This window comes from Hydra vulgaris, chromosome 04, assembly GCF_038396675.1.
Source record: "Hydra vulgaris chromosome 04, alternate assembly HydraT2T_AEP".
In the NCBI taxonomy this organism is placed as follows: Eukaryota; Metazoa; Cnidaria; class Hydrozoa; order Anthoathecata; family Hydridae; genus Hydra; species Hydra vulgaris.
The window spans coordinates 25,908,494-25,930,493 of record NC_088923.1 but is presented as its reverse complement, the minus strand read 5'-3'; the positions used below and the strand labels follow the sequence as shown (position 1 = coordinate 25,930,493).

The 22,000-nt window shown below is 27.5% G+C and overlaps 2 protein-coding genes across 3 annotated transcripts in view; both read right to left on the bottom strand.

Annotated features, from left to right (window-relative positions):
* Positions 1-4,483: 4,483 nt before the first annotated feature.
* Positions 4,484-12,003, bottom strand: LOC100209839 (bifunctional coenzyme A synthase). The gene is made up of 3 exons (XM_065795897.1): positions 11,782-12,003; positions 10,180-10,796; positions 4,484-5,563 (listed from the first exon to the last, which is right to left on the bottom strand). Exons 2-3 carry the CDS (start codon positions 10,787-10,789, stop codon positions 4,632-4,634), a joined length of 1,542 nt encoding a protein of 513 aa, XP_065651969.1. The 5' UTR covers positions 10,790-10,796; positions 11,782-12,003; the 3' UTR covers positions 4,484-4,631.
* A 2,113-nt stretch (positions 12,004-14,116) lies between these two features.
* LOC136079698 (thioredoxin domain-containing protein 5-like) overlaps positions 14,117-22,000 on the bottom strand; it is a 34,288-nt gene continuing 26,404 nt past the window's right edge. Inside the window, exons 8-12 of one of the 2 annotated variants that reach the window (XM_065795898.1) lie at positions 18,552-18,698; positions 18,161-18,237; positions 17,936-18,002; positions 14,828-14,869; positions 14,117-14,294 (exon numbers count right to left, since the gene is read on the bottom strand). In XM_065795898.1, coding sequence (XP_065651970.1) covers positions 14,151-14,294; positions 14,828-14,869; positions 17,936-18,002; positions 18,161-18,237; positions 18,552-18,698 — 477 coding nt within the window. In that variant the 3' untranslated portion in view covers positions 14,117-14,150. Of the gene's footprint in view, positions 14,295-14,368; positions 14,677-14,827; positions 14,870-17,935; positions 18,003-18,160; positions 18,238-18,551; positions 18,699-22,000 lie in introns of those variants that run through there. The other variant, XM_065795899.1, reaches the window with a different exon arrangement.

Below are 22,000 nucleotides of genomic sequence, written 5' to 3'. Positions count from 1 at the left end.
TAAAATCACATTCAACAATGATAAACATTCTTACTGTAGTAAGAAATAGTACTAATTAACAAATTTGAACAAATAAATATAAAATTAACAAAAACAATGAATAAATAAGAACTTTAACTTGAACTTTAACTAAATCTTAAATTTGAATTAATTGGTATTAATTTGTTTAAGCATAACCTTAAAAAATAAGTTTCTATAACAAATTATATGTATAACTAGTTATACATATAGTTAACTATCAGGAGTTATATGTATAACTATATCAGGAGTTATATGTATAACTATATCAGGAGTTATATGTATAACTATATGCATTTTAAAGTATACTATTTTATTTAAACATTACTTTAGATTATATTACTTTGAAAACTGGACCCAGAGGCTTTATTCCCAATAACACTGTGGTACTCCAGATTAAAGATTAAAAAGTTTCTGTTAATATCCTGTTTTTGTTTCTCAATGTAGTTTGTAAGTTCCTTAAGTCATAAGGACCTTATTATATTTAAAGTTAAAAGTTTTGGAGCATAAAAAAAGTTACAGAAACTTATCTCCCCCACCACCACCACCCTATTTTTTTCTTTTTTAACAAAGAAAATTGGGAATTCTTTGACTTTCAAACATGCATTTCTTTGTGGGACACTGTAGTGTCCCATGCATGCATGCTTGGTTTTTGACAACATTTGAACATTCATCAGTTAATTGTTTGCAGATAATATACTCAAGATCTATATTCAAATAACTATTATATTATCCTAATAATACGTCTATTTGCACAAATCTTAATCTTATTTCTTTAATGAAAGATAAACATTATTCGTGGTTTTTACATACTTGCTTGCCATTCTCTATATTAATATAAAATATTTTTACACAGTATAAACGTAACGCAAAGCAATGTCGATTTAAAAATTTTATTTAGTTTTTTAAAAAGTTTTTTTTTTAGTTTCCAGCCTTCAAATTAATTCCCATGCAAATCCCACATGAAACCCACGTGGGATTTCCCATGTGTGTAAATACCATATGGTTCCCACATGTAACCCATGTGGGATTACCCACATGGGTTTAAGGTGACAAATTTCCATACGGATACCACATGGGAAAATCCGTCCCACGTAAATCCCATCAATCCCACACGGAACCCACGCGGAACCCATGTGGGACGCGGTTTTATTTTTCACTGGGAAAACCAAAACCAAATAGGCAGTCATCTAAGAAGTTTCTGTCGACGCGATCGAAAGCTTTTATTCGATGGATACGATGGAGGCATTTAAATTGATTTTGTTGGCAATATTTATAATGTCTCTAGTGTATGCAAGATTTTCGTAAATGGATCTGTGGGGGATGCATGCGGTTTGATCTTCTTTTAGTATATTTGTTGGTCGGTTTGAGATTATTTTGGTAAATGTTTTGTAGTCGGTGTTGAGTAGTGATATGGGTCGCCAGTTTGAGATGTCGGCTTTATTCCCTTTTTTATAGAGGCAAGTTATTATGGCTTGTTTTTGGGTTTCTGAAATTTCGTTTTTCTTTATTATATCGTTTAAGACTTTAACTAGACTTTCTCCTAAAATATTATTGATAGATTTATAAAATTCCGCGGTTAGCCCATCTTTGCCGAGTAATTTTTAGCTTTTCATTGTTTTTATTGCATTTTTGACTTCGGCTAAATCAATGTTTTTGTTGTTCGGAAATTTATTTTATGCCTGTATTTTCGAGTAAATATTTTTGTAGCGTGACATCGTTTTTGCAGTTTTTTTTTTTCGTTTCCGTTCTTATCTTTGATGTTAATGATTACTTGTTTAGATATTTTAACTTTTTCAAGTTGAAAAAAGAACTTGCTGCATTTTTCGCTATGCTTCCTCCATTTTATTTTAGCCCTTATTTTTTCGCCGTTTAGTTTGTTTATCTCGAAGGTTTGTAGCTTTATTTTAAGGTTTTCGCTAAGATGTTTCATTTTGGGATTAAAAGGCGCTTTTTTGAGAGAGTTTTGTTCACTGTTTTTTGAGTTTATATTCTTCTTGACGGCTCTTTTTTGCCTCCGTTTTGTTGAATTTTTTGGAAAGAATTTTAATTTCTTCTTTAAGAGAATCCCAGTCAGATGTTTTATTTTCAGACTGATTAATTTTTTGGTTGGTTAAAGTTAAAATTTTTGTTAGTTTATCGTTATATATTTGGTTATTTAAAATTTTGTTGTTTAAGATCCATAGTTCTTTTCCGATATCTAAGTTTTTAAGAGTGACGGTGGCGCATATTGAATTATGTGGTCGGAAAATGTCATCGGCTCGTGGTAATATATGTGCGATCTAAGCGGGAGAATGTGGTGTTATTGGTGGATTTATAAGTATATTCTTTTGAGTAAATTTCCTCCACGTTTCTTCTACGTTAAGCTCTTTTAATAATATTTTAAAGGCCTCGATTAAGAGACATTTTATTCGATTTATTTGTGGGTCCCGATCTATTTCTTTCAGAACCATGTTAAAATCACCCCCAAGGATTATAAAATGGGATCTAGAATTTTTTATTTTTAGTTTTTTGATAATTTTTTTTAAATAATTTTTTCCTTTCGAACTGGTCAGCTTGGCTTGATCCCGATTTTGCGTATATACTAATTAAAAGAAAAGTGTGGTTATCTTTTTCCACAACGATATAGTTAAAACGACCGTTTTCGTCATTGGTATGTTCAATTATTTTAAAGTTATAATTAACTTGGTTAGTTAAGATTAAAGTACCATCTGTGTGTGACGTACCCCTCGAGAAAAAACCTGGACTATTCCATTGTCGAATAAAGTTTTCTGCGTCTTGCGTATTTAAAAGGGTTTCTTGCAGAAGAGAAAAATCGTAATTCATTTTTTTTAGTTTTATACTAATAATTTTTTGCTTTTTTGCGTCACCAAGGCCGCATGTAATAACAGAAAAATTTTTATATTTTAAAAATTGTTTGAGTGCGTTTTTTAATGACATGACGAATGAGAGTGAAAGATTGTGCAGAAAGCATAATGACAGGTTTTAGAATACATTTTCTTGGAATATAAAAATAAAGAAAACAAAAATATAAAAAATACTTGTAGATATAAACTTTATAAACTAAATATTTATTCATACCGCCTTTTGTTTGCACGACATCTTTTCGATCCTTCCTTTTGAGGAGTCGGCGATGGGGAATTTCTGCTACAAATATTTTTGTCATTTTTTATTTCGATCAACTCGCCTTCTTCAACGTCGCTTTAACTTTCGCTGTTTCTTTTTAGTTTTATTTTTTCTTCTCGTTTTTGGTAACGACTTTTAACGACTTGAAAAATTTGGTTATGTGGAAACACTGGCAGGTATTTTGCTGTCAGTTTGCTATTTAGCAAGCGTAATATTTTCAATCGATTTCTCTTTTTCTACCGATTTTTCGCTATTTATTTCGAGAGGTTGTTTTCTTTCTTTGGGTTTTTCTGTTGAGTTTTAATAATTTTTGAGGGTTCTTTATGTGAGATACATCGTTGTTGGGAAGGGTGTGAGTTGCAGCATGTCTTAGAGAGAAAATACTTCCCAGCAAAATATAAAGTGATATTAATTCCATCATTAATATCACTTTACTTTATTCGATCGTATGTGGAATTTCTTCTAGTCTTTCTGAAGGCTTTATTCGAATCAGCCTACGACTGTCTTTCTTTTTTTTTAATTTTAATACTATTGAAATCTTTCGGGAGAACGATTTGGTCATTTCATTACCCTTTTAAAAGACTATAAAATGTCACTAAAAGTCGTATAATTTTTTGCTTGTGGGTCTTTATTATTTATATTTTTTGTTGAAATATTTTAAAAATACACAAATCCTACGATGATAAAACGCATATTTTTGAAACAAATTAATGAATTTTATAAATCTAACTTTAAGTTTATTTCAATAAAATTTTCAACTCTAAGTTTTACAATATTTAAATATTTACAATACTCTTACTATATTTAGTATATATATTTGAAGTTCTATATTTTACCGTGAATGAAAATCTTTTAAAAAATTTGAAATTCTATGATTTTAATTTTTAAAAGAATAATAAATGCATTATTTAAACAAGTTAATAAAAGTAACAATTCTTTCTCAGCTTCTATGACTTAGGTTGTAAGAAAAAACGAAAACCTATATTTTTAAAAGTCTATTTAAATTCCGGTTAGACAAATGCTAGTTTCTGCATACAGCGGTTCTTGCAGGTGGGCTTTTACGAGGGTGTCGATCCCCCCCCCCCAAAAAAAAGAGAGTGATTTTCAAGTTAAAGTCGGTTTTTAGAGGAACATAGTCGGGTATTTAAGACATTTCAGTCGGGTGAACTTTAATCTTAAGGAGCTTTTTGTTGTTGTTTGTTATTAGGAGCCAGTCGGTACTTTTAAAAGATTCAACCTCCCCCTCCCCCACATTGTAACCTCTGGGTTCTTGTCCCAAAGTTTATTTCGCCATATCACCTAATTCTTACATAAAAAGCAAAAAAAAAAAGAAGACAAGTTTAACTATATATTCAATATTTCTACTCTCAAACAATTGAAATCTTTTTTTAGAAAAAACTGTTTCACTTTTTTTACAAATATTTTTAACATAAACATCGAAATAAACTTTCACAAAAATAGTAATGTTAGGAGCTTTTAAAAGAAGTTTACAGGCCTGGAGTATTACAATTCTTAGGAATTCTTTGTTTCAATAAACTCCAGGCCTTTTCACATTGACGCTGAGTAAATTCTTCTTCCCAAAGAGTGCTTAAAAGAACATGTGACTTTTCAATACGCTCTTCGTTTGGAATTTGCGATTGAACTCTACTTTTCGCTTGATCCACACTTAAACCGTTTCGAACTTGTATCCGACGAATAGCTTCTTCGTTTGGCAGAAAGCAACACCATACTTCATTGGCATCTTTATCCCATCCTGCTTCAAAGAGTATCGCTCCTTCAAACACCACAACTTTATGTTTTCCACGCTGCTCCGAGATGATATTTTTCAGCATTTTTCGTATTTCTGGCCACACAATATTATTCAAAACATTTAATTCTTCAGCGTCAGAAAAAACTATTTCAGCTAATTTTTTGCGATTGATTGTCTGATCGTCGTTTAAAATTTCATGTCCAAAATGCTCTACAATAACTGTATAAGCATTTTCTCCCGGTAAATAGGCTGCATGCCCCAACTTATCGCAGTTAATAGTAAAAGCACCCAATCCTTCGAGACGCTTTACAACGGCCGATTTTCCTGATGCTATGCCACCGGTTACACCAATGACATATGGGTTTTTGCTTTGGGTTTCATGACTGACACAGTTCGGTGGACGTCTTAAAGTTCCTAGCAAACGCATACGTTCCGATGAAGCACTAAGTTTTTGTTCATCATTTACAATTTTAGCCAGATCAAAAACATTTTCTGAAACAATATCAATACTGATTACATCGAGTTTATTTAAACCGTTGGTTGTTCTTTGACTATTAACAATTGCAGCACCGTTTAAAGTTTCTGCACTAACAACTAATGCTTGTAAATCTGAGTCGGTCCCTGATGGTCCACAGGAATCGTACAAAGGAACAACTTTATGTTGTATCTCTAGAAAAAACAAAGACTTTTTTAAATAGCAAAATAATAAAAATATCAAAATGTCGTAAAAGAGATTTTAAAAACTTTTATAGGTTTAACATCCATTAAAAATTGAAATAAATGAAGCAAACTTTTTTTTCGATGACCCATTATTTTTTTCCAAAATATTATCGTATGTCGTGTTTGCAGGTCGTATGAAACTTTTTATAATAATTATAATGAACTTAATCACTCAAAAAAGTTTTCATAAATATAGTGACTTTTTATAAGTACTCTGTTTTGAAAATAAATAAAAAATTGAAGAATAATATGAAATCATAAATGAGATTAAAAACTGAGAGATATTATCAAACTATATTAAATATAAATTCTGAGCTTTGGAAAAAATCTTTTTACTTTGTGAAATTTGCCAAATATGTGGTTCATATTTAATATCATGTAGAAAAAATCTTAAACTATTGGGATATTTCGGATAATTCTACACATATTTTTTTTTTAAAAAACACCCGATATTCTATTTTACAATAATTATGATCATGGATTTTGAAAATATACATTATCAAATTTTTCAGTTTGGAATCTTTTTTTATAGGCAAGAGCAGAATAAGAATCTTTTAAGAAAAAACTGTGTGCCTAAGAAAACTTTCAGACATTAGATCAAACTTTGTGTGTTCATATCGGCATCAGATCAAACTTTGTGTGTTCATATCGGCATCAGATCAAACTTTGTGTGTTCATATCGGCATCAGATCAAACTTTGTGTGTTCATATTGGCGTCAAACAAAGATTTTTTTAAAACCCTTTAATAGTCTCGTGTATTTTTTAAAACAGAAAATTATAAAAATGTATTCACTGATATTCAATTTATGTATGACAATTGGAAAAGCATGGAGCTGCACAAAGTCTTACATTACATTCTTAACATTCATAACTTGAATCTTTTTGAATTATGTATTTGTAATATACCACACACCTTCTTTGAGCATTAATCTTTTATTATCATTTTCAATAACCATTCATCAAATATATCTTTTCATTATTGATTCATCAAATGTATAATTTTCTATTTTTTAGTGATTAATTTTGTTTACATTTTGGTAATTATTTTTGCACTGAAAGAACTTCCTTATTTGTCATATTTAAAATTAAAGTGAACACGTGTAAAACACGTGTAAAAGTGAATTATTGAAACAAAAGCTCTTTAATTATGTAGTAATAAATTTTGTGACAAGTAGACGTATAATTACTGATGAACAAGAAGGAAATATAATATTACGGCATGGACATTTGAAAACCACTTTTAGTTTGCGTAATATTACGGCATGGACTGTTAACGGGTTATAGACTATAATTACAAGGTTAAAACAAAAATACTCAAAAAGTTTTGCCAACATCTGGACCCCATGACAGCGCATAAATATTAAAAAAAAAAACTTTAATCCTAAGTTAAATAAAAATCTCAAAAATTACTCTACTGAGGAAACTTGCACACTCTACTGTGGACACTTACACACTCTACTGCGGAAACTTACACACTCTACTGTGGAAACTTACACACTCTTCTGAGGAAAATGAAATTTAAAAACATTTCTCACATAAGATTATGAATAATTAGATTTATTAACTATTAGGTTGATTAATTATTGTTTTATATTTTTGTTTTATGATTAATTTATTGATTTCATCAAATCAAACTTAAAATAAAATTAAAAGTTTATTATGACTTTGTCAACGAAAGTCTATACTTTGGAAGACCTCATTCACAACACATTTCCTAATTCACAACTCACTCTCTAATTAAAGCTGAAGCCTAATCAATAAAGACTTAATCAATATTTTTCCATGCCCAATAAATTTCAAGATCACATACAAGTTGAACCGGTTCACATTAGGTTAGCTGCTACCCCCAGCAACCCCTATCCATCCCCTAAAAAAAAGGTTTCAAAATCACATTTTTTGCTTGAGAACATTTAACTAGAATGACCATAACAAAAAAAATACGTTTTGTAAATCTGTTAGTTATTTTTCAGGCTTTACAAGGGACTCTGAAACATCGCAAAAACAAAATGTGCAAATTTATACAAAAATATTTTCATATAATATCAAACTTGCTCTAAAATGAATATTTCTATCATCATCAACATTATCATTTTTAGTAGTTGAACATCATGTACACTAAGAACATAGTAGTTAAACACTATGTAATAAATTTTTGTCCTTGGATTTAAAGTGTTAGGACTATAGAAAAATGACTACATTGAGCACAAACTTTGGATTTATGACCAAAACATGAAGAAAATTCGTTTTTACGGAGACTTCATACTTCTGTTCATTTGGTTTAGTATTTATTTGATCTCTGTTCTGCAAAGGAGATTGGAAAAATCATCACATTCTACAGATTGCCATATTCTATGAACTTCTTGGTCTGTAAAATAGTAAAAATACTAGCAATATCTTGACACTGATGTATTCCTTTTTAAATACACAGAGTGAGAATGGACGAATAGTTGTTTGTGTTTTAATGCAACCTGGCTTTAAGGCTCTGGGTTGAACAGTCTAAAATAAATACCATTCACTTGGGTTAAATGTGATACCACACACTTCTATCCTCCTGAAGAAAAAACAGGATCTAGTTCGAGATGTTCCCAGATCCAGCACTTCTAGGACATTGAGTGTATGTAATGAAAACAAAAAACTTTATTATTTTGAATTAAACCATAGTTTACTTTTGAAAATTCTAAAAATATGCTAGTTGAGTAGTTTTCAGAGAAAGTACAGAAGTCCAGGAACAAAGGCAAGGTAATTTAGTAACCCTTTACATGGAAGATTTCAAGCAAGATTACAAATCATCAGCTAAGGAGAAGTGTCGGTGACACAAAAGAATAGGAGTTCTCAGAAGATCTATAATCTCTGATAGCTGCATAATTTATACATAGTACTAATACTGGAAGATAGCAGTGCACCTGTTAGTGTGTGCGAAATTCAATATTCCTCAAAAAAACTTTTTCCAGCCCAAGAAAAAAACCATTCGTGAAATTTTAAAAATTATATATACAATTTACCTATATAAAAGTTCATTATAGTTTTCCTAACTTTTGGCATAATTTTTCCCACTGTGCGGTGATTTGATTTATTACCATCAAAATTTTTATCTTTACAAATATCTTAGTACTTATGTAATAACTTCCAGCGCTAGTATACAACAGTTTCAATATGTTTTTACAGTCAACATCACAGTCAAATAGATAGTAGTTCTTACAGTAACCTATCTCATACTTTTCCTTGTTTGTCAATTTTACCATTAAAAAAAAAAAAGTCAAATTATACCAGCATTCAATAAATAAAAACGAGAATCCTGAAACATTCTACATTATTATGTTCCACCAATACTGTACTGATGGTTGATTTGAGTTTTTGTATTGCTTTCATGATCCCAATTTTAAACTTAGTTGACTTTTTGAGGCTATCATAGAAATGGTTGGGGCGGTAATAACTCAAAAAAAAAAAAAACTTAAAAAGTTAGAATATCTTCAATTAGACATTTTCTATTTTCATACTAAAATTGATTTTTGCATTTTTCTGAATGAGTATCAAAAAAAGTCATTATGCTGTAACAAAAATTCACTTTTTTTTTATAACCTAATGTTTTTTTTAAAAAAAATCTCTCTTTATATGTAGATACTGTATACACAAAGCTTGACCTACCAACTATTGCAATCACTGCATACAAAAAACTTGACCCATCAGTTAATGTAATCACTGTGTACACGAAGCTTGACCCATCAGTTAATGTAATTACTGAATAGAGGTCTTTGCTACTACCGTAGAGCCAACTAGCCATTTATGATAACTGACATCACATAACTTTCATTTTTGATTTTAATAAGTTTTATTAAGGTTTGCAATTGCAAATCTTAACAAAATTAAATTGTTCATTAATCATTTATAAAGCAATAAAACTTTTTTTTTTTTAAAAAAAAACAATTAATTTAAAAAAAGAAACATTTTGCATCCTGCTTTGGATAGAGAAACAGCTGGTTAAAAAAAAAGATGCTCATAAAATTTAAAATATACAAAAAAAGTCATTTACAATATTTATATTAAACTTATTGGAACTCTGTATATAGACTAAAGTATATGAAAGTATGTAGTATAAGAGAATATATAATAACAGAACATATATAATATATGAAAGTATATGAAGGAATATGTTGTATATGAAAGAATATATCATATGAAAGTATATAGTATATATACATCATAATAGTCTAGTTTGTGTGGGATTTCTTCAGTATGGGAAGTTCATCAATTATACGCTACTATATATATAATATGCAAGTTATATACAGTGATATGCAAATTAGATACAGCAATATACAAACTATATAGAGTAGTATGCAAACTATATCCAATGATAACAAATTATGTTCAGTAATATGCAAACTATATTCAGTTATATCATATATTAAATTATGTTTGTTAACAACACAATATAAAAATAACATCAAAATAAAGTAAACCTAAATTCTTATATATAAAAAAAAAATGTTAGTACAGAAAAATTTTAGAAACACAATAAGTTACTAGTAAAACATTATTTCTGGCATATGAAAAAAACAACTTACCTGGTTTGTAAGTTTCAATTAGTTCAATAACATTTTTAATCCGTGCTTCAATTGGTTCAATCAGTTCTTTTAATACCTTTTTCTGCAATAAAACTCCATCAGATACTCCAACTACAAGTTTCTTTTGTGCATAAAATAATGCAGTGGAAATTAGCAATTTATGACCATCATGTATGCGATCAAACGTCCCTCCAATGACAACGTTATCATAATATAATAGATCAGTACCATCTACATCAAATTCATCAATAGGATGATTTATAAAGCGAACAACAGAGTCTTCAAATAAATATTTTTTCTGTACATTAATTTCAAAATCTTTGTGCAAAAGTTTTAGATTTTCACTTGCCACACATACTTGAAGATTTTTAGAAAACAATGTACCTGCTTGAGACAATAAAACATGCACATTGACTCCTTTACATATGTCAATTGGTCGATTATATACACAATTTAAAATATCCAACTTTTTTTTTGACTTTATTGGAAGGCCACAACTTAAAAACTCAACATACATATTATTTTGCACATATTTGGATGCCTCCTTTAAGCACGTATATATATGTTGTTTCGTGGTTACCCCATTCAATATCAATAAACCGTTAGTCATTTAAGTGCTAAAAAATACAAAAATGTGCTATATAATTATAAAATATTGAGTGCTTAAATATTTCTTTAGAAAAATTATTTTTAGATGTAGCTCAAGAGTACTCCTCGGAATTGTCCATAAATTATGCAACGCTAAATTTATTTAAAAAACAAAAGTAGGAGATCTTAGGCTCTTTTACGCGCCAACTTTTATTAAACAATGCACTTTTTGATTTTCTATTTAAATTAACGCTCTGTGAGGGAAAACTTTGATCTTGTTTTGTTTATTAGTGAAATTTAGCATTGCATAAATTATGGATGATCCCTAAACTGAAACTACCCTAAACATCAGACAAGCCCCTAATATTATCAAAATTTTTTTTTTGTTAACCTGGGTCTGAAAAAAGCAAAATTATATAAAAATTTCAAAAAAAAAGTCTAATGAAAAATAAAAACAACTCCAAAAAAAAAATTGATAGAAAACCCATGAGTAATTTTTATGCAACAAAATCGAATATAATATATAAAATAATTATTATTTTAACAATTTTTCAAAAGAAGTTCTTGAAATTTGCGATAAAATGTTGTGATAAATATTATTGTGTACTTTTATTTAAAAATATTACCATGTGTATTTTTATTTAAAATTATTGCCATTTTTTCTCTCTATTATTAAATACCATTAAAAAATTAAATTAGTCATAACTAGGGCAACCAAAAATAAGCTTTAAAGAAAAAAGGTTTTCATCAGGAAAAATAATTCAAAATCTCAGTAAAAAAAATTAAGATAAAAAAAAACTTGTGCAATTTCTTTCTTATGATGTAATATTCTAATAATAAAATCTACAATATATCTCCCTGAAATTTATATATTGGTATGTCAACATCTACAATATATATCCCTGAATTTTATATATTGGTATGTCAGCAGCAACAATAAATCTTCCTGAATTTCATATATTGGTATGTCAACAGAAACAAAGCACCACTAAGTCATAAGAAAATTGCAATTACCTTACAAAACTGTTTGTCTCCCCTGTTTTTGTGTTGAAGTTGTTGAAAACTTTCAACATTCCTTTTGAAAATTTACATCACCATTTGCATAAAACAAAATTTTTCATGTCTTAAAATTTCCCTCATAACTTGCATCAATATACTTTATACAGTTTGCATTACTTTTAGCATTCCTAAAAAACTATCTATTTATCTAAAAATAAAAAGTTCTCAATAAATGTTTTTTTGCATTTGTGTTTATGATTTTAGATTTTTCTAGCAATTTTCTTAGGCATTACATTGGTAAATATTTAATTTTATAATTAGTAAAATTAATTCACTTTTAGTAAAAAAAACTTTTTTTAATAAAATAAATCAAATCAAAAAATTCACCAAAACATTGCAATTTTTGCAAAACATTGTCGTATCAAATGAATTTATATTAACATTATAACTACAATTATAATAATAAGCCATATTATTAGACTTACTGGAGTAATACAAATTTTTTTGATATGTCTGTATGTTTGTCAAATATTTATCAAACATATGTTTAATAATGGCAATACTTCTTGACCCCACAAACAATTTTTTATGGTATTTAGAAGAAGTTTTACAAATTTTTTCACAATTTTGCTACACAATCTTATATTATAAAGGTATTTTTATATCATTTGTCTTGTTTAAAAGGTTTTTGCATATCATTAATGCAATTATAAACATCTGGGAAATTTGTGGATTATTGAATAACAGTGACATGTCTCTTCCATAAAAATCATTCATAAATTCATCCTTAAAGTTTCTCAAAGCACGATTAGGAGAGAAAATTAAAAATTAGAGTTAGGTATCTTCGCAATCTATGTGAAAGAGTTTGTGGGAGATGCATGCTTAGAAAACAGGAAATATCCAGTAAACCTGCTAACTAAGCAAATAAAAAAAGAAAGCATTGATATATATCAACGAATGGTGCAGAGACACTTAAAGGAATTTGGGATAACTTTTCAAAGACATATTTGCAAAATGGATATAGAGACATACTTGCAATGTGGAGACATATTTGTAAATAATAGTTAAGGAGCAATAACAAAAAGTTGTTTGTTGAGCAAAGTTAATAAATTTTTGTTTTAGAATCACCATTATTTTGTCTTAATTTGTTTAAACATATAAAAAACTTTTAAATGTAATTGTAATTATACTTTACTCAAAGTGTAATAAAAAATAAAAGTGTAAATAAAAGTGATAATTGAATGCATATTATTGTTTTTAGTAGCAGCAATTAGCTGAAATTGATAAACATTATAATAACCTGATAAACTAAAATTTTATCATCTTTTTTGTGATGACTAAAAAATTGAAAAATATTTTAATTGAATCTTTAAGTTTAAGTGTCAAAAGTACTAAAACTAAATAGTACCATATTATGTTGCAAACACTTTTAATCTAGAAATCTTATTTTGTCATGATTTCTGATTCTAGGTGTGTGTGTGTGTGTGTGTGTGTGTGTGTGTGTGTGTGCGTGTGTGTGTTCGTGTGTATGAATAATCAAACTATATTCAAGGTCGCATTTCAAGGAAAGAGAGAGACTTTCAATGATAAATTCTTTTTTCTTAAAGTAAAAACACAGAAAAAACACACATCCTTTAAAATAATTTTAACCGAATCTCAATAAATAATTAAAAATAAAAAAAATGCTATTTTTTATTTTTCCATATAACTTTTAAAATAAATAAAATATTATAATACATTATAATTTTAAAAATTTAAATAGACAGGATATTTTTCAAATTTTCCACACGAAGTTACAAAAGCATATAAATTGATTAAATGCGAAAATAATTATGTATTTTTACTAATAATTACGTGAACAATGATATTAAAAATAACAGTTTGATTAAAAAAACTTAAATAATCATGCATCCTATATTCTTACAAAGTTTCAAAACGTTTTCAAAATTTATCACCATTTATAGGGTGCGGAAAAAGTTCCCATATATAAATATAAATAGCAAAAACAGCAAAAGTTCCTGTACAAGACGAGAAACAAATTACAATTTAATTTAAAACAAAATAATACTAAAAAATACCAAAAGAATACAAAGGAATACAAAAGAACACTAAAAACACAATATATATCGAAAGAAAACACCATACAGATAATTTTTAAAAATTATACTTTTATATGGAAACTTTTTCCGCACCCTGCAATTATATATGATCATGTTATGAACTTAATTAAAAAAAAAATTAAAAATAATAATACATCTTACTTAGTTGATATGAGCTGGTTTACATTTTTTACTTACCTTTAACATATATTGATTTTATAAAATTACTTTTCCATTAGAAAATGTGATAATTATGTAAAAATATTTATTCTTCTTCAAAATTATTTAAAGTTCTTCTTTAGAGTCTTTGGAATTTTTGTTTTTAAAGGATTTTACAAATGCATGTAAGCCAACTTTAGTTCTATCACCAAAATATGGAAAGTAATCGTTCAAATTTTCAAAAAATATGATCTTTGGATATGTTCGCACCTAGATTAAAACCAACTAAATAAAAAAACATAAATATTTCCGCTTCATCACTTGAAGCCTAATAAGACTTTTAAAACAGAAAAAAAAAAAAATTGTAACCTTAATGTAGACTAGTGGTATAACACTATGTTCACAATCAAGAAGTTAAAACCCATTTTATGCCTCTAGAAGCACTCAACCTGTTTCTCTTTGCAGCGGCCTTACATGCCAAGGTTAAAAAAGACCAAGCTTACTTAATAAGGTTCAGAGTTTAGGTTTAAGAGAGAGTTTCAAATAAAGTAATAAAATAAATAAATAAATAAATGTAATAATGTAAAAATAAATAATAATAATAAAAAAGAGTGCGTCCAAAGCAGTAGTAGTCTTGGGGAGTCTCTGGAGCCTAAGAGAGGTGAATTTAACTAATGAAAAAAAACCCAAAACAAAACAAAACAATTAAAGAACTAATAAACAGTAACTACTTTTAAAATAATTACTGAAACAAAAACCATTGAATAATGAAATGTTAACAAAAATTCAAAGTAAAAGCATACAGATAATTTGGTACACAACCCTTTGTTTTCTTCACAGTTTACCTACAGCAAATAAAATCTCAAAATAGATTTATAATAAATAATGTTATAAAACTATATATATATATATATATATATATATATATATATATATATATATATATATATATATATATATATATATATATTATATATATATATATATATATATATATATATATATATATATATATATATATATATATATATATATATATATATATATTAGGGTGTCCCAAAAAACAACATTTTTGAAAAATATATGCAAAGACCCCCTTAATGTGTTCTATCTAATACAAAAACACTAGATTTAAATTTTTTTTGAATAAAATATATTTTAAAGGGTCCCTCAAGATCCACGAATATTAAATGGGTCCCTAATATTTTCAAAAATATGTCAACCTGGTACTCAAATGAAGCGAAATTATATAAAAATTTCAAAAATAATATAGATTTCAAATATAGAATTGTTATTTTTGGTTTTATTACATGAAAAATTACGTTTTTTAACAAAAAACAAAAAAATGCATTTTTTATGTATTTTTATGATAATTTTGATAAATAAGTTAAAATTTTTCCAAATTAAATATTATTTTTGAAATTTTTATATAATTTTGCTTCATTTGAGTACCAGGTTGACATACTTTTAAAAAATTTTTTTTTGAAAATATTAGGGACCCATTAAATATTCAAGGGTCTTGAGGGACCCCTTAAAATATTTTTTATTCAAAAAATTTTAAATCTAGTGTTTTTGTATAAGATAGAACACATTAAGGGGGTCTCTGCATATATTTTTCAAAAATGTTGTTATTTGGGACATCCTAATATATATATATATATATATATATATATATATATATATATATATATATATATATATATATATATATATATATATATATATATATATATATATATATATATATACACACCAATTTGGAAAAAAACCGCAAAAATTTATGTCTTTGCGGTTTTATTCCTTTCTGACAACACGCAAATGTTGGACGAAAGTCAAAAGTAATTAAAAGTGACATATATGTTGGCATAAGAATCATTTTTTTCCTTCCATACTCCCAAATGCAACAATATATATATATATATATATATATATATATATATATATATATATATATATATATATATATATATATATATATATATATATATATATATATATAGCTAAAGGTTTTTTGCTAATCATTAGCAAAAAGACCAATAATTAGATGAGAGCTTTTGGTACAACTTGTAAATGTAGTGAATGATGTCTGAAAATAGTCATGGTTCACAATCAGATCATGGTCATCATGATCAATTTGCTAATTGTAACATGATTTAGTACAACCTGCCACATCCCTTGCTGAATTGTAGAACTTGCGCATGTCAGCAAATGTTAGGAGAAAACAACTCTGAACTACATTACTTCCTGATTTAGAACTTTGGGTAGAGTGAAATCCAGAAATAGTGTTTCAATTGCTCTTAATATATCAAATGCGTTCAATAAAGCCTAGCATGCTAGTCTGCTCCAAAAGCTCTCTTTACACAATATATCTGGAAAGTTTTTTTTAATTATTGAATCACTCTTTTTTAACCACAGTTTTTATTCAATCTATGAAGGACAACACTCTGCTTTTTCAGTAACTTCTGAGGTACCACAAGGTTCCATCCTTGGTCCTGTGTTGTTTCTAACCTATTTTAATGATCTTCTTTACAATCTTACCTGGCTTATCTTAAATTGTTTATCTCTTTTGCTGAAGGCACAACTTAACACTCCAATGATGACAAAAAAATTCTTCAAAATTCAAATGTGATCTTTCCTGTGTGACAACTTGAAGCTGTCACCAAAGTGAGAGTAGAAGTGTCAACTTGAGGCTATCACTTCTTGCTCATTTCTGCTCACTGTGGCTGATGAATTATAACACCCCAAAAACTCAGTTGTTTAATGCTAATAATATTGTTGATAAATGACCATGAAGACATACAGTACATTATTTTACTGTATGTCTTCTCGGATCATTCTTCACTACTTACCCTATAAGAATGAATATAAATTAATTTGCAAAGTTAGCATCTGCTAAGGTTGTTTTTCTCTATTGTGCTCATTTTTAATACAAAAAATACAAAAAGGAGCTAGTTTTTATAATTAAAAACCTTTTAAAATTTCTTTAAAATTTCCTTTTTTTAAACAAAATCTTAAATCAACATTGTAAATGAACCTGCTCTAACCGCTATGCTTGAGCCTCTGTTCCGTTGTTGTGAGGTTGCATCTCATTCTCTTTTTTTACAAATACTTTGATGGTCACCACAATCAAGCTATAAACACTTGTTTTATCAACCAAAACTTGATCTAACATTCAACACTATAAAAAAATGAGTAAAAGTTTTTTTACACCATGTAAAAAAACTTCTCTCTTGTCTTCATGTTTTCCTGACTTCAACAATTTTTTAGTCTTCTGTGATTGTTTTTTAATTATTAAAAAACTTTAAAAAACTTTTTAAACCTAGTTTTATTTTATTATATAGAACATATTTAGGGGGTTCAAGTAGACAATTTTAAAAATTTTGTTTTTGTAACCACCCTAATGCCTGAAAGCTTCATACCTAAAACATTAAAAACCTTGCCAATGAAGGCTACCAATGAAGGCTGCCAACGAAGGCTGCCAATGAAGGCTGCCAATGCAACTGCTTGTGCTTGATGATTTTTTTTTTGATGATTTATTTGAAAATAGAAAAAAAAATCAAAAATCAAAATCAAATCAAACAATCATTGATATTGCAAAGAGGCCCTAATAAAATTAATGTTCACTATTAATAAAATAATAATAAATTATAATTTATAATTATAACTATACGCAATACTACTTAAATTTCATGTAAAAATTTTATTGTGCTTGTGCTACACACATGTCAGTTACAAATGCACGCACACATTTACACACACGTCAGTTACAAATGCACACATTTACACACAGATATAGTTTTGTTCAATTTGTTTGTAATTCATAAAGGAATCAATTTATTGATTATTTTATCTACATAATTTTAAACTAAAAAAAAAAAAAAAAAAAAAAAAAAAAAAAAAAAAAAATTTACAATTCCAGGTACAACGCCAGATAATTCTTTTGAAAACTCAACAAATACTTCAAGACCATCAATCAAGCTAAAATAATCAACAAATACTTCAAGACCATCAATCACTTCGTCAATCAAGCTAATAGTTAAAATATTTATTAAAAAAAGTAATTAATTATTGTAATTATAAATAAGTAATTAATTAATTAAAAAATGAACAAAATATAGAAACTAATTTTTACATACCTTGGAATATAAAAGAATACTATAACAAACCCACTTTTCATATGAAAAATTAAGGTATACTCATCCATAACCAATTCCTAAAAGATATATTATTCTTGAATGAAAAGACATTTCATGTGCTTTGTTCCACTTATTTTTTATGACTTTTATAAATTTTAACTTTAAAAGTTGATTGTCAATTCAAAAAACTCTAACTTTAAAAGTTCACATTCAAAATCATTTTATTTGTTTTGTCATTGATCATTTTTAAACCATCTACTCACCCTCCTTCATAATCTAACTTTTTTGTCTTATTAAATTAAAAAATAATTCTTTAACAGAATTTTCTTTTTGTTTTAAAGATAATAAGTTCTAACAACAATGTACAACAAATTACAATGACTACAATTACCTTATACTTTTCATGGAGACTTAATTCAGAAACACTTTTTTTTAGCAGGTCTGGAGTGTTTTCATCAATTTCAGCATCAAATTTGGTTGTTTCTTCAATGAATGAAACTAAGCTTTTTAAAGTTCTCTCTTTATTGTATTGTTTAATCTATAACAAATTTGTTATATTATTAGCTCACTTAGAACTTTTAAACAAAATTTGAGATCAACATTTTTGTATTATTTTATTATTTTTATTTAGGACATTTTATTCATTTTCATGATTATTAAAGAAAATGCATAAAATAATATTGAGAAGTAAAATTATATAAGCACTTAAAATTTTTTTTGATATATTAAACAAATTTTAAAATGAGTAAAATGCAACAACAATACATAAAATATTTTTATGTTTATAAAAATATTTTATATACATATATAAATTACATATGTATACATCAGCCCTCCGAATCAAGAAAAATAAGGTCAGCAATAATTTGCCAACCTGGTTTTAATCTGCTTAATCTGCGTGAATTCGGCAGAAAAAAAGGAAAACAAAGGTTTGACCATAAAATATAGAAACAAGTTTGGCGATTTTTTGCTGACCTCAAACACTTCTATGTCGGCAGTTAGGTCAGCATTGCTGAATGTTGACCCTAATTCTGAGGGCTGTATCTATATATAGATACATACATATACACATATACACATACATTAATTTATATATATATATATATATATATATATATATATATATATATATATATATATATATATATATTTATATACACTGCCCGGCAAAAGTTTCCGGTCACTTCAATAGTTTTTTACCTATAATAATTGATATTAAATTTTAAAATTCTTTATGAGTCATAAATTAATTCGATTAAGATGTGCTTATGATTTAAATAAACTTGAAATAATTGATATTAAATTTTAAAATTGTAAATAAGCCATAAAATAATTCAATTAAGATGTGCTAATGTGTTTTTAATATTGAAATGCAAAATCTATGTTTTCTTTGTTTTTGGATCATAAATATGCTTTAACATACTTAGTAAAAAATTCAACTGTTCTTTTGTCATCAAAGCATAACTTCGTTGAAGTTAATATAATATATTGGGTTAATAAATTAATTTAGTAAATATTTTATATAGCTGAATATTATTTTTAATTTCTAGTTTATAAAAGTGCGTTTTGATTGTTTTTAGACTAAAATTTTAGAAATTAATATAAAATGTCAAAGAAATGTAACTTATCACTAGAAACACGTTCTTCAATTGTTGCTCTGGCAAAAGATGTCCGTTCTACTAGATGTATTCAAAAATTGTTGAAAATACTGCAATCAACAGTGAGTGATACTATTCATCGGTTTAAATGTACTGGTATAAATAAAGATAGGAAAAGAACTGGACGTCGCTGCAAAACATCAAAGGCTGAAGACAAGTCAATTATACTCTCATGTAAACAAAATAGACAATTAACAGCCCAAGAAATAACACCTTACCTCAATTTCAGAAAGAACTGTAAGATGTCCCTTGAAAACTGTTGGCTTAAATGGTAGAGTAGCTGTTTGAAAACCTCTTCTAAAACCAATAAATCTGAAAAAGAGGCTTCAATGGGCTCTAGCACATTCCAAATTTCTTGTTTTTGGAACAAAGCCACGGATCTATGTGCAACAAGCAGTTACAGAAAAATTTCATCCACAATGTATACAGCCTACTGTCAAACATGGTGGAGGTTCAGTAATGGTGTCGGGCTGTTTTGCTTTTAATCAGGTTGGTAATCTCGTGAAAATAAATGGAATTCTTGATAAGAACAGATATCATAAGATATTATAGACATGCTGCGTCTTGTGGAAAGCGTCTAATTGGCCACAGGTTCACCATGCAACAGGATAATGACTCAAAATACGCAGCTAAATACTGTACAAACTATTTGCAGAAAAAGAAGCTCACAGAGAACTCAAAATTATGACATGGCCCCCACAATCCCCTGATCTCAACCCAGTGGAGTTACTATGGGAACAACTGGATCGTAAGCTAAGAAAAGAGGGTCCTACATCAACAACTCATTTGTGGCCGATTTTGCAATGAGTGTGGAAAAATATTTCTCCAATTTATTTGGATAACTTAATCAAACGTATGTCAAAACTTGTTTGTGAGTAAGGAAAGCCAAGGGTGGATTTTTTGATGAAAAAAAAATTTTTTGTTTGTCTTATATTGCAAAAACTTGTTTATTTTTATCATAGGTTTAAACACATTGATTAGTTTGTAATTATTTGTAATGATATTTGGTTAATTGTAATTAGTTAACTTGTTTTTTTATGCATTTTTTTTTACAAAAAACAGAGTGAGGGGAAACTTTTGCTGGGCAGTGTATATATACATGTATACATAGGCCTTGGAATTAGGGTTGGCATGCAGCAATTCTGACCTAAATGTGTCTAAGGTCGACGATTTTTTGCCCATCTTATTTCTATGTTGTTATGGTGAAACCTATATATATATATATATATATATATATATATATATATATATATATATATATATATATATATATATATATATATATATATATATATATATATATATATATATATATATATATATATATATATATATATATATATAGGCCTTAGCAAAAGTAAATAAGTCCAAGAGTAGAGAAAAGCTCTTCTAAAACGAACACACAAGCCATGCAAACTGCTCCTCTAAACAGCTTCTTACGAGAGCCTTTGGTTTTTGTACAAGCTATCTGTTTGTTCATTGAAAACATTACATAAATTTGGTTTTGTACTTGTTACAAGCATATATTTGTAACTTTAATGTTAAAAGAATATATACATAAAAATTGTCATTTATTGGACCATAAAAATTTTTTTTAGATGAGCTTTGTATTTGGGTTTTCACACTAGCTATCCATTTATTTATTAACAACATCACTAATTAGATACAAAATTTGACAAAGAGCTTTTATATTTTATTAATATAATTTAGAGTGTAATAATTTTATATTTATCAAACAGTCCAATCTAATCAAAAAGATTTGCACTTAAATCTGCACTTTATTTTAATTTTTGTGTGTGTGCAACAACCGTGCCTTTAAAAAAGCATTGCAGTTCATTGTGCAATTAATTAATTTATAAAAATGACTACGTTTTTCATTTTAATTACAACGATAATTATACTTTTAAGAGAAAAAATTATACTTTTGCGAGAGCCGTAAATTGCTCTCGTATACCACTTTAGGGAAGTGTGGCCGATACAGTCCACCACGGCCTTGCGATTGCTTTTCACACCTTCGTGATTAGTTTTTCTCAATTTTTTTTTTCTTTTCTAATTTAGCATTTTTTTGGCCATTCTTAAAAGTAATTTTTTTGCATAAGTTTTTTATTAAGGGTCATAAAGTATGTCACGCTAAACTTATCTTTTGAATAGAAGTTTTTTAGAACTTTGAATAAAATTATCA

What these genes read in the sequence shown, in the direction of transcription:
- LOC100209839 (XM_065795897.1), bottom strand. Translation starts at nt 10,789, where the DNA reads ATGACTAACGGTTTATTGATATTGAATGGGGTAACCACGAAACAACAT. An exon ending in AATTGAAACTTACAAACCAG is followed by an intron (nt 5,564 to 10,179) that starts GTAAGTTGTTTT and finishes TGTTTTTTCTAG; the next exon opens with AGATACAACATAAAGTTGTT.